General features: G+C 33.1%; 1 protein-coding gene across 4 annotated transcripts in view; it reads left to right on the forward strand.

Moving 5' to 3' along the window:
* The window catches only part of SEMA3A (semaphorin 3A), a 454,735-nt gene extending 440,429 nt beyond the window's left edge, over positions 1-14,306 (forward strand). For all 4 annotated transcript variants that reach the window (XM_021063479.2, XM_021063478.2, XM_084977286.1 and 1 more), the window contains 2 exons: positions 8,011-8,153; positions 9,514-14,306. In XM_021063479.2, coding sequence (XP_020919138.2) covers positions 8,011-8,153; positions 9,514-9,969 — 599 coding nt within the window. In that variant the 3' untranslated portion in view covers positions 9,970-14,306. The remainder of the gene's footprint in view (positions 1-8,010; positions 8,154-9,513) is intronic.
* The last annotated feature ends 1,977 nt before the right edge of the window (positions 14,307-16,283 follow it).

A 16,283-nucleotide genomic window follows, 5' to 3' on the forward strand; every position in this document is an offset into this window, starting at 1 on the left:
GTGTTTTCCATCTTCTATCATATCTCTTGGGGAAAAGTCAAACCTTTATGTTCATGTTTCTTGATTTTTAAATGTATAAATTCCTATGGTAGTTTTCCTTTGGCATGTAAATTATATGTGCTTTCTTGATAAAGAATTTGCTATAAAATCATGAAAATAAAACATATCAGGTAATCAATATATATATTCAGTAAACATTACAGTAGATATCTTCATATTGGTATTGCTTTTTAAATAATTGTTTTAGCCCTCCCTATACTAAGAAACAATGAAACCTCTGATAGCTTAAGATTATTAAGCATGTTATTAAAATGGTTTCATAGTTAACTTCAAAACACTTCATTTTCATATTTTAAATTAGTAAATATCTTAAAATATATTAGTAATGCTCTCCAAACAATAATTACCCATAAACAATAAAAGTAAAATACCCTAGTCATATCTCTCTGATAATCCATTTACCTATCTATACACTGACAAAAGCATTTAAACACAAATCCAGAGGAATCTATGAATTCAAGGAAAAATGGAAACTCCTTGAATTGTAAAATTCTAAATGTGGTATTCTAATTGATAATTATTTTCCAGCATAAGAGACAGGTATTAATTTAGGGCATGAAACAAAGTTTAAAATTTAAATTTATTTTAGCAATTTGATAAATTATAAGTTTAAATTTTCTCTAAGCTTTCACTAATTGAGTTCTTTTTGTACCTGAGAAATAGATGTATTAAGCACATGGATTATATTACATATGCACTGATTTCTAGGTCCATGTATGCTTACAAACTCACATGCAACAAATATTTGATGAAAAACTAGCTGGTATAAGCATCACACAAAACATTGGAGAAACATTATACTAAGCATTATCTTGAAAAAATAAAGAAATGGTACCTCTGTTTTATAGCTTAGTAAATAATGTAAATTCGTATTACGTGCACCACCGTCTATGAGATTATTAAATCAATTGATAGCCATCTTAATATTCGGTCAGGTCCAAAAGGTACATGAATGTTAAGGATGAATGAAAATTTATCTTCTTTTTTATTTTTTAAGCATTTTATGGCTTCCCAAGAGTTATTGATTCATCCTTGAAATGCCTTTTCAGCTACTTCAACTTTATGAGGTATTATTTTCCACTTGAAGTCAAATCATTGTCTTTTCTATTGATAAAGTGCCTGTTTTATTTCTGGAGACAATGATCTAGAATCCAGTAAGAAAAAAAATAAGTGATGTAATTTATACCTAAGTGCATATCTACAGGTTTCTGTGTCACCAAGAGTTGGTGGACAACGCTTCCTTCTTTACTTGACCTTTTACATTGATTAATATTGAGAAAAAAAATGTACAATGTCAAATATTAAAATTACAGTGCAATAAAAACAAGTGGAATTAGATTTCTCTTTATGTAGTTTGGCAGCTAGCTGAATTTGCTAAATATTTAAAATGTTGCAAACATTTGCCCTCCTCCAAATTAAGGTTTATTTCATATTCCTTATTTATGAAATGCAACTTTTTAAAAATCTAAAGAGGGAAAAGATAAAAAAGACAGCAGATATCAAATTGTTGAATGATACGTACTTCACTACTTTCCTATCCCTGTCTTTTCTACATGAAATCAAATATCCTAAGATTCTTGTGTTATTAACATTTCAATCTTGGGAGACATTTATGGGGTTAAAATGGAGAGTAAAGTAAATGGAAAACTGAAATGTGATGCCTTCTGTTTCTGCTATATTGGAAGAGAATCAAATACTAAATAAGGCCTTTAGCAACATGATATTTCTGGCCAAATGATGGATATCATGACTTTTTGTTGTTACAAAAGGAAGCAATTTATTTAACTTCTTTCTTTCCTCCCATTCTTTCTGGTTTATTAGCCTCATTTCATTTCCATAAATTATTCCAGTAAAAAAGGAAATGATTAATTGAAGATTGCTTCCTTAAAAGCATTATTTCTTGTCATTAACAGCTGCAACATATTGTAATATGTGTAATTCAAACACACTATGATGCTTTTAAAATAATTTTAATGTTTGTTGCTCTCAATTATTTTGAACAATTCGGTTCAACCCATAAGAATTCATTATGCCAATTTAACATCAACACCCTTCTTGTCTACTTGGAATATTCGTGACAAAAGTTTGTGTTCAAAACAGCTGCTTTCTAAGTTATAAAGTATTTAAAAATAGATTAAAATGAGATTACTTTCCTTCTGGAAAGATTACTCATTGTCATAGACATCCTTTAGAAGTACAGGTGTCCCTGGAGATGTGAGGATATATTCACATAATTTCTCAAATCTCTTTTGCTTCTTATTATCCCATATTTGGGATTTTTGATTTTGGAGTACACTTGATTAGTCATCATCTTCTACCATATCTCAAATCAACTCTTGCAATATTATAAAGCCTATCAATTTTAGAAGACTTGAAATGGTTGCAGTTCCATAACATATTCTGTCATCATGAGGGTTATAAACCTTATGCCATTATTAATTGATTAAACTCTTAATCATTTATGTAATTATGATAACTCTGTTTTGAGGATGTCAGAATTACATGAGATTTCAGCTTTTAAATGCAGAGTAAATCATTACCTGAATTTGATATTTAGCAAACATTAGCTAAGGGTTTATGAGTGCCTTGTGCCAGAATTGTGGAATACAAGGTATGGAGGGAAATAACCAGATTAGTAAGTAATTGTGACAAATAAGACTACATGTGCTCTAAAGATATACGTAAAAAGATATTTGGGAAGCATAGAAAGGAAACACTTTTTTAATGGAGAAGAGAGAGTAGGATTGATACTGGGAAGGAGTTCATAATTTATCTTAATTTGGATTCTCAAGGATTTTAAGTTTTGAATAAACAATTGAAACTGTTACAAGAACAGCAATAACATTACTTCACATATTTATGACTATCTCTGTATCCAGACATTCTATTATTTGTATATAGATGTATTTTAATAGCAAAAATATTTAAAGCAATTATAAAAATTGTGTATTGTCCGTAATTGGTAAATGACCTCATATATTTCAGACAGTGTGCAACTGCTTGATTTAAAGCAAAGATAGGATAAAGACAGCAATAATGTCACAGAGGCAAAGAAAGTATGTTGACAGAGTACAAAACCAGGCATGTGGCAGGAACGTATTTACCAAGAAGTTATAAGGATAAGATAACTTTTTATAATGTTTTTCCAGCTAATATGGGGGAGAAATATGATCAACTGGTGAGTCACAAAACTCATGAAAAAAAAATTGATCGTTCAAGAGAATCTCAATAATTACTAAAAACGAATATTAGAAAAAGTTCTCAAAGAGGAATATCAAGAAAATAGTGCAGTACAATGAACACCATACTCAGCAACATTGGGACAACATGAATGCAGTAAGCAAATCCATAGAGTGTTGCTTATGGGCTCCTTCACCATAAGTCAGAGGCCCCCATCCAACATGATTCAATAAAATCACTTATGGGATTATACAACGTGTTCCATGTAAACTGCTTTAAGAAAGGCTGTAATCCAGAAGATTATAGATTATGCTTACCTATATGTGCAGGAGTTCATATCCTTCAGGAAATCTTTAATCAACAGTGTTTTCTCAGTTGAGCTTTTGATTTATATTGTATCGTTATGAGTGTAGTACTACATGCTCTGAAAAATATAGCTATTCTGTGCTGCCGTATCTATACAGAGCTGCTTGCTTTAATGACACTCAAAATGATAGTGTCTTTAGCATCCTAAGAAAAAGGTGAATATCTAGTAAGTTTAGAAATTAGAAATCAGGAGTTCCCGTCGTGGCACAGTGGTTAACGAATCCGACTGGGAACCATGAGATTGCGGGTTCGGTCCTGCCCTTGCTCAGTGGGTTAATGATCCTGCGTTGCCGTGAGCTGTGGTGTAGGTTGCAGATGGGGCTCGGGTCCCGCGTTGCTGTGGCTCTGGCGTAGGCCGGTGGCTGCAGCTCCAATTTGACCCCTAGCCTTGGAACCTCCATATGCTGTGGGAGCGGCCCAAGAAATAGCAAAAAAGACAAAAAAAAAAAAAAAAGAAAAAAAGAAATTAGGAATCAAAATGCAGTTCCTGTTTTTAATTTTGTTTTTTTGAGAGAAAGAGAGGGAAAGTAAGAGACAGGTAGATGGTGGTAAAGGATGAGGTGTAAGAAAGGATGTAGAAAAGGAGAGAGAAAGATGTGTGGTTATTAGACCCTTAATGTTTCCTGTGTTGCACAAAATTTACTCAAACAGTTGGTGTAGGAGGGTCAGGAAAAAAACTTCATGCTTACTGAATGCCTTCCAACAGTCTCTTGGTTATAAATTCAGTTACAAGGCCATTTGTACAACATGGGGAATATAGCCTGTATTTGACAATAACTGTAAATGAAAATTGTATAAAATAAATTAATTTTTAAAAATAAAAATAAAATATTTATTGAGTATGTTTGTTGGGTATCTGTTTATAAAAAATAAAATATTTATTGTGTATCTGTCAGGTGTGGAGAAAGTAACAGAAAAAAATATAGGTTGTTATATCTAAGCACCCAAATATATGAAAACTTGGCTGAGTCCACTTTAAGTGAAAGTTCTGGTTCTAAATTAAAAGTTGCTGATGATAGGAACAGTCTCATGCTGAGGATTAATAGAAATAAATGTATTCAATGGCAATTTAGTTTTTCACTTTTTGGCGATGGCAGCAGAATGTAAAAAATATAAAATAGGAGACTCTCAAAGACAGACTACCTCCGCATTTTGTTTATTACTCATAGTTAAATATGGCAGGTTTTTTTGCTCCACTGCTCACTAACTAGATAATTTTCTTTTGATTTTAATTTGGACAAAGAGCGAAAAAGGGCCAACTTAGAGGGGAATGAATCCTTAAGATATTATCAAGAGTAGTTATTAAGGCACCAAGGCGGTGAACCAAATTGACTAGTTTTGGTTCTTATCTTATTCAGGTGGAAAAGTGCCTGAATGCCATGATGTTTCTCAGAGAAATAAATCCATGGTCCATTGCTTTATTAAACCAAAACAAGCTTTGTATAAATTCTTGGTTAAATCAAACAATATCTATTAGATTCTGCTATAGATAAGTAGCAGGTGATTTTTTTTTTTAATTTAAGAAAACGTTTACCTTTTTTCTTTTTTGTCTTTTGTCATTTTAGGGCCACACCTATGGCATGTGGAGGTTCCCAGGCTAGGAGTCAAATTTTAACTGTAGCCACTGGCCTACATCACAGCCACAGCAAAGCAGGATCTGAGCCACATCTGCAAGCCACACCACAGCTCACAGCAAGCCCCATCTTTAACCCACTGAGTGAGGCCAGGGATCGAGCTTGTGTCTTCATGGATGCTAGTTAGGTTTGTTAACCACGGGAGCCTCAACGGGAACTCCTAAAAAACATTTACTATTAGAATTATTTATTTAATTTTTTATTTAATTTTTTAATTTTATTTAATTATTTATTTATTTTTTCATATGCCTGCGAGGCATATGAAGTTTTCCCAGGTCAGGGATCAGATCCCATCTACAGTTGCATCCTAAACCAAAGCGGCAAGAGGAACCTCATGACCAAGTGGTTTATGAGTGGTCCTTAACAGAATATGCATTAGAAAAGACAACCAAGGTGCAAACCTAGGCACACAGGGTTGCCACAAATAGGCATGCTGTTTGCAGAAACACTGTGAGGATTCTCTGAAATGCTATGCATAGATAGCTAACTCAAATGCTAATGATTCTTAAATGCCTAAAGTTTAGAGTAAAAGTTTAACCATCTACCAGCTAAGTGACTTTTAAAATAATAAAAGAACTTACAAAATAATAATAAAAAAAAAAACCCTATATCCTGCACCTATAACCGCCTCCTCACTTGATGTAATCCTCAAGAGCACAATAAAAGCGTGTGGTTTCTTGAGGCAGGTCTCTTGGTCCCTGAGACCTTGAGTCCCCCGGTTCCCAGCTTTATTTAAGATAAATGTCTCTGTGTCTTGTTTTATGTTAACTTTTTTCTTTAAGCTCTATAGCACCCGTTCTTCAGCCCCATCCTGCTGAGCTGGTCTTGGCAAGGAGTTTTGACTACTATAAATACCTCATCTAAGGGGACTCATGCAGTATTTGTTTTTCTGTGACTGGCTTATTTCACTGAACATGTCCTCATGGTTGATCCATGTTGCTGCACATTGCATATTTCCACCTTTTATAAGGTTGTATAATGTTAGAGGTACGATAATTTCTAATTCGAAAAAAGTTTAAACAGCACAGCAGTTGGCAAACAAAAATGCATTCTATGTAAACTCTACTGACCTCAGTGACAAGGCATTCTCATTACTCATGGTAGCTCCTGAATCACAAGAGATTTCTCAGTTGGTGTTGGGCATAGAGGTTCAGTTGACCTCTATTCAAGGAATCAGATGTCTTGCAAATGAGCATAGCAACATGGGCCATATCTATTTAATCAAAGATATACTCATAATTTCAGAGGAAAAAGAAAAACACTGCCATAGTTAATGTACATATTGGTTCACAGATATCTCCAACATATGAAATAAAATGTGAAGTGACATGGAATGAGTTAAATATTTTTGTTTCTTTACATTCCAGTCATTACCTGTTTTTTCCTCATTCCAGGGGAAAGATCAATTGATCGATCTTAAATAAGATCAATCTTGTTTTAAAAGGGGATGGTACTTCCCAATATTAAAAGAGTTTGGTTTCACAACTACAGAAATAGAGGAGAAAGCACTGCGATTGACATCCCTGCAGATAGCAATATGGGCAGAAGGTTGACCATAAGCAGGGTGAGAATGGAGATTATGCCATAGGCTATGAACAGGGGCTGGATGGAAGCAGAACTTGGAAGAGCTTTGAACTTAGAGTAAATCATATTATCTGTGATAGACAAAAGTACTCAGTTATAAGGAGAGTAAAACTGTCAAAGTGGTACAAAAAAAGGGGGGAACATTTTTTTAATTGAAAATCTAGCTGAGTTTGAAAGAGAAAGCAAAAATTTTTCATCTGTCTACACTATCAGCCCTCTATGCGTGCGAAAATATATTTATTATTTTCTAAATTAATTTAATGAGTTCCAGATTGTACAGGATGTCATAATGGAAACAGGATTATACAAGATAATAAGGAGTTTTTTTCTATAAATGAGTTTTACCTAGACTCCCCATGTGGTACTTTTGATCTTAACTGTGTTTCATTTACCACATTGAAAGAGGTTACATAAAGGGTAAAATAATAGAAACTTAATCAGGAAACAGGCTTTCTTACTGCTTCATTTTATTACACACTCTTGCCATATTCTTTAGCCTAATTCTTGAAAATAATAAAAGATGTGTCATTTTAAAATAAGGACAATTGAAACCACATTGCATTATAATTGTGCATCTTTCTTCTGAGCCATCCCAAACATTTCACACCAATTGATCTTGAGAACAAGCTTGTGGCTTATTTAAGGCTTATTGGTGGGGAGGATAAACTTCCTGAACTCTATCTTCTGTAAAATACTAGATAAATATTATTGGTTGGTGAATGTAATTTTACAGATGAAAAACAAACACAAAAGAGGCAAAATAATTTCTCAAAAATGGATTCTTCTTTCCAAAAACCCAGTCGAATTACTTTTCTGCTAGAGAATAGTATAACATAAACTGCCCCCATTAGTCAGAACATAGAGTCTTGCAATGAAAATAGTTTCTTGGAGAGTATCATCGTGGCATATAAAGATGTACAGTTATGCACACATGACTGATTTTGGTAATATAATGCTATTTTCTGCTAGACAAAGCTCTGTATATGTTTCATAGAATCCATAGCAAAATAATTAGTCTATTTTAGGTAGACACTTCAATTCTGAAACCTTGACATTTCTGCCATCCTCGATCAAATTGGAAGACTTCCAGCTTGGCAACACATTTATCTCCTGAATTTCCAAATAAATACTTTGGAAAGTTGAGTTCTCTAACATTTTCTCATTTCATTTCCTCATCCCTGGGAAGATAATCACCGTGGCCACAACTTTGAAGAAAGAATCATCTATGGAGTAGAAAATAGTAGCACATTCCTGGAATGCAGTCCCAAATCACAGCGAGCTCTGGTCTATTGGCAATTCCAGAGGCGAAATGAAGAGCGAAAAGAAGAGGTATAGAAAAGAAATTAACTGGATTAATTCTACCTAAACTACTGATTGATTTAAGCATGATTGACTTAAGAGGGGGGAAAAATGTACTGTGAATATTTATTCTTTTCTTAACCTACCAATACTCATTCATTAAACAAGTATTAATTGAAGGCTGCTTTTTATGACAGACTATGTGCGAGGAGTTAGAGAAACAAAGGTAAACTGATAAAAATTTTGTCCCAGAAGTCATTTGGAGATATATTTTAGAGGCTGCTTTTTTCTTTTTATAGTTATCTGCAAAACAGTTATTTACCATTTGTGAAAAAAAAATAAGTCCTACTACTCATTTTTAACTGTATACAGTTAATTTTGCTATGCAGATGTTTCCCATTCTCCATTAACTTCTTCCTTAAATGGGGAGAGGAGATTAAGGGAAAGGAGTGGTAGATTTAGGATGTAGGATCTGAGGTCCCAGTAAGAACTCTGATATGAACTATGCATATAGTGTCTTACAGATCATCCTCTCATTGGATCCATGTATTCCTCTGTAAAATTAAAAAATTATAGATATAACATCTCAGTGAGTACTTTGAGCTTTTAAAGATTTTTAAAAGCATTAAATAAGAGTAACCATATTATGTAGGAGATTTGTAAATATACTATGTACAATTTTACAAACAGCTTGAATATAGGAATAAAAGTCCTCCCATTATCTCTTTTGATAGTTGAATCACATCATGTAATTACATCATAAAAATGTTGGGATTGACTTCATACGTTCCCAGCCTAGGCTTTCAGGCTAAGCTTAGGCTCTGTTGTAAACTATATTCAAAATAAAAGTGAAGTTAGATATGTTAAATAGCACATCGTCATATTTATGTCACATCTAAGACTTAGGAAATTGAAGAAATAAGTAAGGATGTGATCCCATGCTTCTTTCTGCTTGCTAAACTGCTGAACTTATTTTTTCACATCTTATTATAGGTTCATTCTAATTCTGCATTGTTTTCCAGTATCATGTTTCTGTACTTCCAATTCCAATATTCAATGTTTATTTTCTCCTGTGTTTATATTCTTTATTTCAAATTTATAAAGTATATCTTTTTTCTTTCCTTCCATTATATTTAATATTTAAATTATTATGAGAAATTATATTAAAACAATAGACAACCAATATTTGCAATGCATCTTAGAAACAATTGTAAGAAATTTGAAACTCTTTTCCCTGATAGAAAAATTCCATAATTTCTTTTAAAACTAGAACTTTCATTAACTATGAAATGTGTCTTAATACACAATCTAAATTTTTACTGAGACAGAATTTTGGAGCTTGTATTTCTTTTAAATCAGTATGATTTTACTACTTTTTTCCTTTTGCTAGATCAGAGTGGACGATCATATCATCAGGACAGAACAAGGCCTGTTACTGCGAAGTCTACAACGGAAAGATTCAGGCAGTTACCTCTGTCATGCTGTGGAACATGGATTCATGCAAACTCTTCTTAAGGTGACCCTGGAAGTCATTGATACAGAGCATCTGGAAGAACTTCTTCATAAAGATGATGATGGAGATAGCTCTAAGACCAAAGAAATGTCCAACAGCATGACACCTAGCCAGAAGATCTGGTACAGAGACTTCATGCAGCTCATCAACCACCCCAACCTGAACACAATGGATGAGTTCTGTGAACAAGTTTGGAAAAGGGACAGAAAACAGCGTCGGCAAAGGCCAGGACATACCCAAGGGAACAGTAACAAATGGAAACACTTACAGGAAAATAAGAAAGGTAGAAACAGGAGGACCCACGAATTTGAGAGGGCACCCAGGAGTGTCTGAGCTGCATTACCTCTAGAAACCTCAAACAAGTTGAAACTTGCCTAGCCAATAACTGGAAAAAAAAAATGCAATATACATGAACCTTTTTCATGGCATTATGTGGATGTTTACAATGGTGGAAAGTGCAACTGAGTTCCACCAATTATAAATTAAGTCCATGAGTAACTTTCCTAACAGGCTTTCTTCCTAATACCAACACCTAATAGAGGTCAGGTGAACAAAGATGTTCACCCTAGCAGACTAAATGTTTCCTACAAGATTTCACTGTACAGGTTTCGCTTTCTTCTTTGCCTGAGAAATGAAAATGTCATTTGCCATACTGTCATCTAAAGGAGAAAAATTGCATCAGCAAAGCCATTTTATTGAATTAGAAGTTTAGAATAAACTGCATGGATTTACTAAGCTGATGACTATTCCAAAATGCTGTTGGATTCAAGGATATTTTTTGTCTACCAGCACTCGTGTTTATTTGTACTGGAGGAGTAAAATGATACTGAGTGAAATGGTCTGTGGAAATATAAAAAACATAAACCATCCATCATCCAGAAGAAAAATGGAATACACTGATCTACTACTGATGTCTTCTTCCAGCTTTTACCTAAAGATGTATTTTATTAAAACTATAATTTAAATGTACCATGACAAATATGCAGTAAAAATTAGCTCTTTTCTAAGCTAGAGTAGGTTTTTGTCTCATAATTATTGTACTATATGGTTTTTGTTTTTAAAAACTCCAAGTGTGTGCTGCTTTTTTTTTAATTTTGTTTTTAGTTTTGCAAGAGGGATAACCAATATTGTTCTAGAAACATGTACACATCATTAACAATTAATTCCTAAATGCACATATGAATTATGGTTTATTTCTCTGAGGAATTAAAAAAAAAAACACCTCCCCTTCATTAGATATTATCTAAATTAATTGGAACCTACATAACATTCTTAGAAAAACAGTGTTTAACTAGGACAAAAGAAGTAGATTTGTAAACGCATTTTGTTGTGCCTACTGGATCAACAAAGAGAAAAAGAATTGCATATTGATAGTCATAAAAATTGTAAGCATTGTTTTAATTTAATGTTAATAGAAGATGTCTTAATTCTCTGATTGAATTCCTGCCTGTTATTTGAGACATAAAAACTCTCTTTCAAGACCCCATTAGGAATTTTATCTGTGTCAATTTTTTTGAGAATAGGGAGATCAGTAATATTGACATCTTTATCAGCTGTCTCTTACCTGGTTTAAGACAATTATCTATCTCTAAAGCATGGTTCCTTTCAGGTCAATGGGATTGGCTTTTATAGAAACTGTTTTCTACAACACCACCCACACCAAGAATACATAAAGCTCTTTGTCTTCTGCAACACCTTATAAGACAAAAGAATGTTATCTAAAGGCTTGCCTGCTTGGTTGTCCTAAGATGATTTCTCTTGAGAAACACTGACTTCAAGATATAGAAGATCTTCAGCCTCACAGTGCAGTTTCTTTTGCACTGCACTCACCTTTCTGAGCATCCCTAGGTTCTTCATCACAAACAAAAATGCAAAGGAAACATCTTTTTGCTAATTAATGAAAACAGCATTGAAATTCTAACTCTAGCTGTCTTGGAATTCTAATTAACTCAGCATTAATTTCTCACCTCAGACTACAGTGATTTTTTTTTTTTAATTCTCTATCTGCTGAAATATTTCACAGATGGAAGCTCATGTTTCAGTTTTAATGATTACTTTGATTAAACAATTTTTTGACTTTTGTTTTGAAAGCCTAAAAATGTCCTCCATGCAATTTTAGGCTCCATTGATTAATACGGTATTACTTTTTGAAGTATATCTTCAAATGGTAGCTGAATTTTAAATTATTTGAAGGACAAACATTCCTGTAGAGAAAAAAATAAAATGTTTGTGATATAAATCAAAGAACAAAAGCGCTCCAAAAATAGGTCATTCTTTTATTTTCATAGGATATCTTAACTAAGACTCAGTGTTGCATTTCATTCTGAATTTGCCATTGTGTCTTATTTTTTATTAGTCCTCAAAAATAAAGGATTTGAAGGAATAAGAGAGTGTATAACTTCAGAGATGCCTTCCAATATCTGAATACATTTTGTTTATCATTATAGAATACCTATGAAAAGAAAGTCTAGATTTCAGTTTAAAAAAGCAAATCCACTGACATGTCTTTCTTGAATCAGAAGGTCTACATTTTCAAAGAAAATTATAGATATAACTTGTAGGCAAAAAACTCTTATTACAGCCATAATCTTCTGCCAATGTGTATTGAAGGGGGCAGTTTGCATGAAAAATATTTAACATCCCATTTAATTCAGTTTTAATAGACTTTGGCTTATGCGTGTATCATCAAGGTTGAAACTTTGTTAAGAGACTTATAGGACCTTAAACAGATTATGACAGCAATCTGAAAATAGGAAAAAGGTTCATCACAGCAAAGAAATTATGGCCCAATTGAAATCAAATGTAAAATGCAAATGCATGTAAATGCACACTTAATGCTACTTTTTATGTATTATTTAGTGATTTTCAGTGGTATGTGTTTAATATTTTTGCTACCTACACATTAGGCAAAGAGATGTAAATAATTTTGAAGAGAAAGAACAGTGTAAAATGCAGCTTTTTTATAGGTACTCCATTTTAGTGTGTTCAACATCATCCTAAAATGCAAGAGTTTCCCACATAGGTGACAAGGTGGCTTATGTGCTATTTAAGGGCAGAGCTGTGTGCCCATTCAATAAGCATGATTTTTTGCCAGATAGTAAATATGTTCCATATCTGTATTTATCATTGCATTTCAGATGGGAACTAGAAAACTGGAGAGAAAAAAATGTAATGAAAACTGCTGCTGTAAATTATTCCTTTTAGCATGTACTCAGTTGCTAAATACACATTTCTTCAAAATATTTGAATTCAGATGTCTTTACTATTCCTTGTGGCATATGGTGTCAAGGAACCTAAGTTTAAAAGTTTGATAACCAGAGTCAGGTTGCTGGCAGATTTCTTCATTGTAGTCGTATATAAACTGGTTTCTGTATTTATGGTGACTGTGAATTTTATGCCCTTTAAATTAAATATTGTTATTTTGAATCATACTTATAAGGCACATGTGGGGATAAAATTCTATAATGTATCATTCTCCTAATCAGTTTGATTTCATCAGGATCTACAAAGATTCCTGATAATTGTTATTGAAATTGCCTGTCTTAAAGTTCATAAGCAAGCATCTTATTAATGTAGAGTTATTGGTATAACATTTTTGAAATCTTTGTTTTATGAAATCTTTTTTTAAACACAATTCACATAAACTTTAATGGAAATCTATCAGGTTTCATGGCTTCAAAGACACATTTAACAAATAGGATTCAATACCAATATTGTAATGTATTAGGGATAAGCTGGCCAAATGACAAAGACAACCATGCTTTTTATTTTAACTTTGTTTGTAATAATTCTTTAAAGCCAGTGTTAATGTTTGCAAAATCATGCCTCCATAAAGAAGAAAACATTTTTCAAAAAGTCTGCCAAATCCTATTAATTTGATTTCTAACAATTTATGTACCAATTAAAGAAACATACTTTTTAAAGCTGATATACTAAGAGGACCTATACATGAAAGAGAGAATAAAACTACAGAGATGGTGCATCATATAATGTGGCCATTTTCACAGTCAACCTGACCAAAGAAGACAGCCTGGTTTTCATTTCAGACATGTAAGCACACACAAGCAGAAGGACCAAATCACACCAAACCAGACAAAAAGATGGTTTTGAATATAGAGAAACAGGGCTTCTGGACACTTTATTCTTTAGAGTCAGATTCTTACCTGTTCCATTAAATTTTACTGATAGGTCTTGTCTACGTGATCTGTGCTAGGCATTGATAGGTGATGAGGATGCTAACATTAAGGAGACATAAACCTTGTCCTCAAGAGCTCATAATGAAATAAAGGAAGTAAATTGTAATATGGCTTATCATCATTTTATCTAGCCAGTCTTTCCTGATCCTTCCATCTCTAGACTGAATAAACCATCTTCTCTGCACTAAACCTGTGCCTTGTATATATTTTTTATTGCCACATTTAATGCAAAGGTGTAATTTCTTTGTTTATAGCCCTGTTTTCTTTTCTAGACTGTGAGCTCCTTGAGGGCAGGGTTTGTATCTAATTTATCTCTGCCACCAGTGCATAGCATGATGTCTGGCACAGAGAAGGAGCTCTTTAAAAGGATGTGGGAAAGAACCAGGTTACAATGTGATGAGTGCCAAATGCAAACTCACAATAAAAGTGCTGTGGGGCTGTCCAGCTTTCCCAACACCATTTGCTGAATAGACATTCCTTTCTCCATTGTATTTTCTTGCGTCCTTTGTGGAAGATTAATTGACTCTAGGGGTGTTGGTTTACTTCTAGGCTTCCTACTGCTTTTGTGCCAATACCATGATGTTTTGATCACTGTAGCTTTGTAATATTGTCTGAAGTGTGAGAGAGTTGTGCCTCCAGCTTTGTTCTTTTTCTTCAGGATTATTTTGACAATTCTGGGTCTTTTGTAGTTCCACATAAGTTTCAGGGTCATTAATTCCAGTTCTGTGAAAAATATGGGTAATTCGATAAGGATCACAATAAATCTGTAGATTGCTTTGGGTAGTATGGCCATTTTAACAATAGTAATTTTTCCAATCCAAGAGCATGGGACATCTTTCCATTTCTTTGAATCATCTTCACTTTATCAGTATTTTGTAGTTCTCGATGTATAGGTCTTTTGTCTCCTTGGTAAGGTTTATTCCTAGGTGTTTTATTTTTTGATGTGATTTTAAACAGGATTTTTTCTTTTTGATATTTCATTGTTAATGTAAAGAAGTGCAGTAGATGTAGGTATATTAATCTTGTATCCTGCTACCTTGATGAATTCATTTATTAGTTTCAATAGTTATTATGTAGTCTTTAGGCTTTCTATATAGGGTATCATGTCATCTACATAGTGATAATTTTACCTCTTCCTTTTCAATTTGGATACCTTTTTTTTCTTTTTCTATAACATTCCCTCATACCATATACAAAAATAAATTCAAAATATTTTAAAGACCTAAATATGACATGACACCATAAAACTTCTAGAGGAGAACATAAGCAAAACACTTTCTGACATAAATCATAACAATATTTTCATAGATCAGTCTCCCAAGGCAAAATAATTAAAAACAAAAATAAACAGGACCTAATCAAACTGAAAAGCTTTTTCACAGCAAAGGAAGCCATCAACAAAATGGAAAGACAACCTACAGAATGGTGAAAATATTTGAAGATGTGACTGACAGTGTAATATCCAAAATATACAAATAGCTCATACAACTCATTATAAAAAAAAAAACCCGATCAAAAATAGAAGATCTAAATAGACATTTCTCCAAAGAAGACCTACAGATGGCCAACAGCCACATGAAAAGATGCTCAATATCACTAATTACAGAGAATTGCACAGAAAACCACAATGCGCAAAACCTCACACTGGTCAGAATAGCTATCATCAAAAAGTCTACAAATAATAAATGCTGGAGAGTGTTTGTGGAAAAGGGAACCCACCTACACTGTTCATGGGAAGGTAAATTGATACAATCACTATGGAGAACAGTATGGAAGTTCCTTAAAAAATTTAAAATAGAGTTACCATATAATCCACCATTCCTACTCCTGGGCATATATCTGGACAAGATGAAAACTCTAGTTTGAAAAGATACATTCATGACAGTGTTCATAGAAGTACAGTTTACAGTAGCGAAGACATGGAAATAACTCAATGCCCATCAGCAGAAAATTTGGCTTAGTAAACCATTAAAAAATGTGGCATATGGTATATGCAGTGGAATATTATTCAGCCATAAATGAAATATTTCCATTTGCAATACAGATGGATTATCATGCTAAATGGAATAAGTCAGATAAAGACATGATGTCACATCTGCAATCTACAAAAAAATACAAATGAATATTACAAAACAGAAACGAATACATAGAAAACAAATTTATGGTTACTAATGGGGAAAAGGAGCAAGCAGAAGGATAAATTTAGACTATGGGATTAACATATACACAGTACTATATACAAAATAGTAAACCAATAAGGGCTTACTGTATAGCACAGTGACCTCAATATTTTGTAATAATCTATAAGGGAAAATCTGAAAAAGAATCTGAAAAAGAATATACACATTTATATTTCTGAATCACTTTATGCTTTGCTATACATCTCAAACTAACAGACATTATAAATCAACTGTACTTAAATTTTTCAAAACAGTGATAGGGGATCAAAAA

The sequence above is a fragment of the Sus scrofa genome, chromosome 9 (genome assembly GCF_054392235.1).
Source record: "Sus scrofa isolate SSC_HxYL_T2T_F1_AM1 chromosome 9, Sscrofa_HxYL_maternal_Yorkshire_Landrace_v2.0, whole genome shotgun sequence".
NCBI lineage: Eukaryota > Metazoa > Chordata > Mammalia > Artiodactyla > Suidae > Sus > Sus scrofa.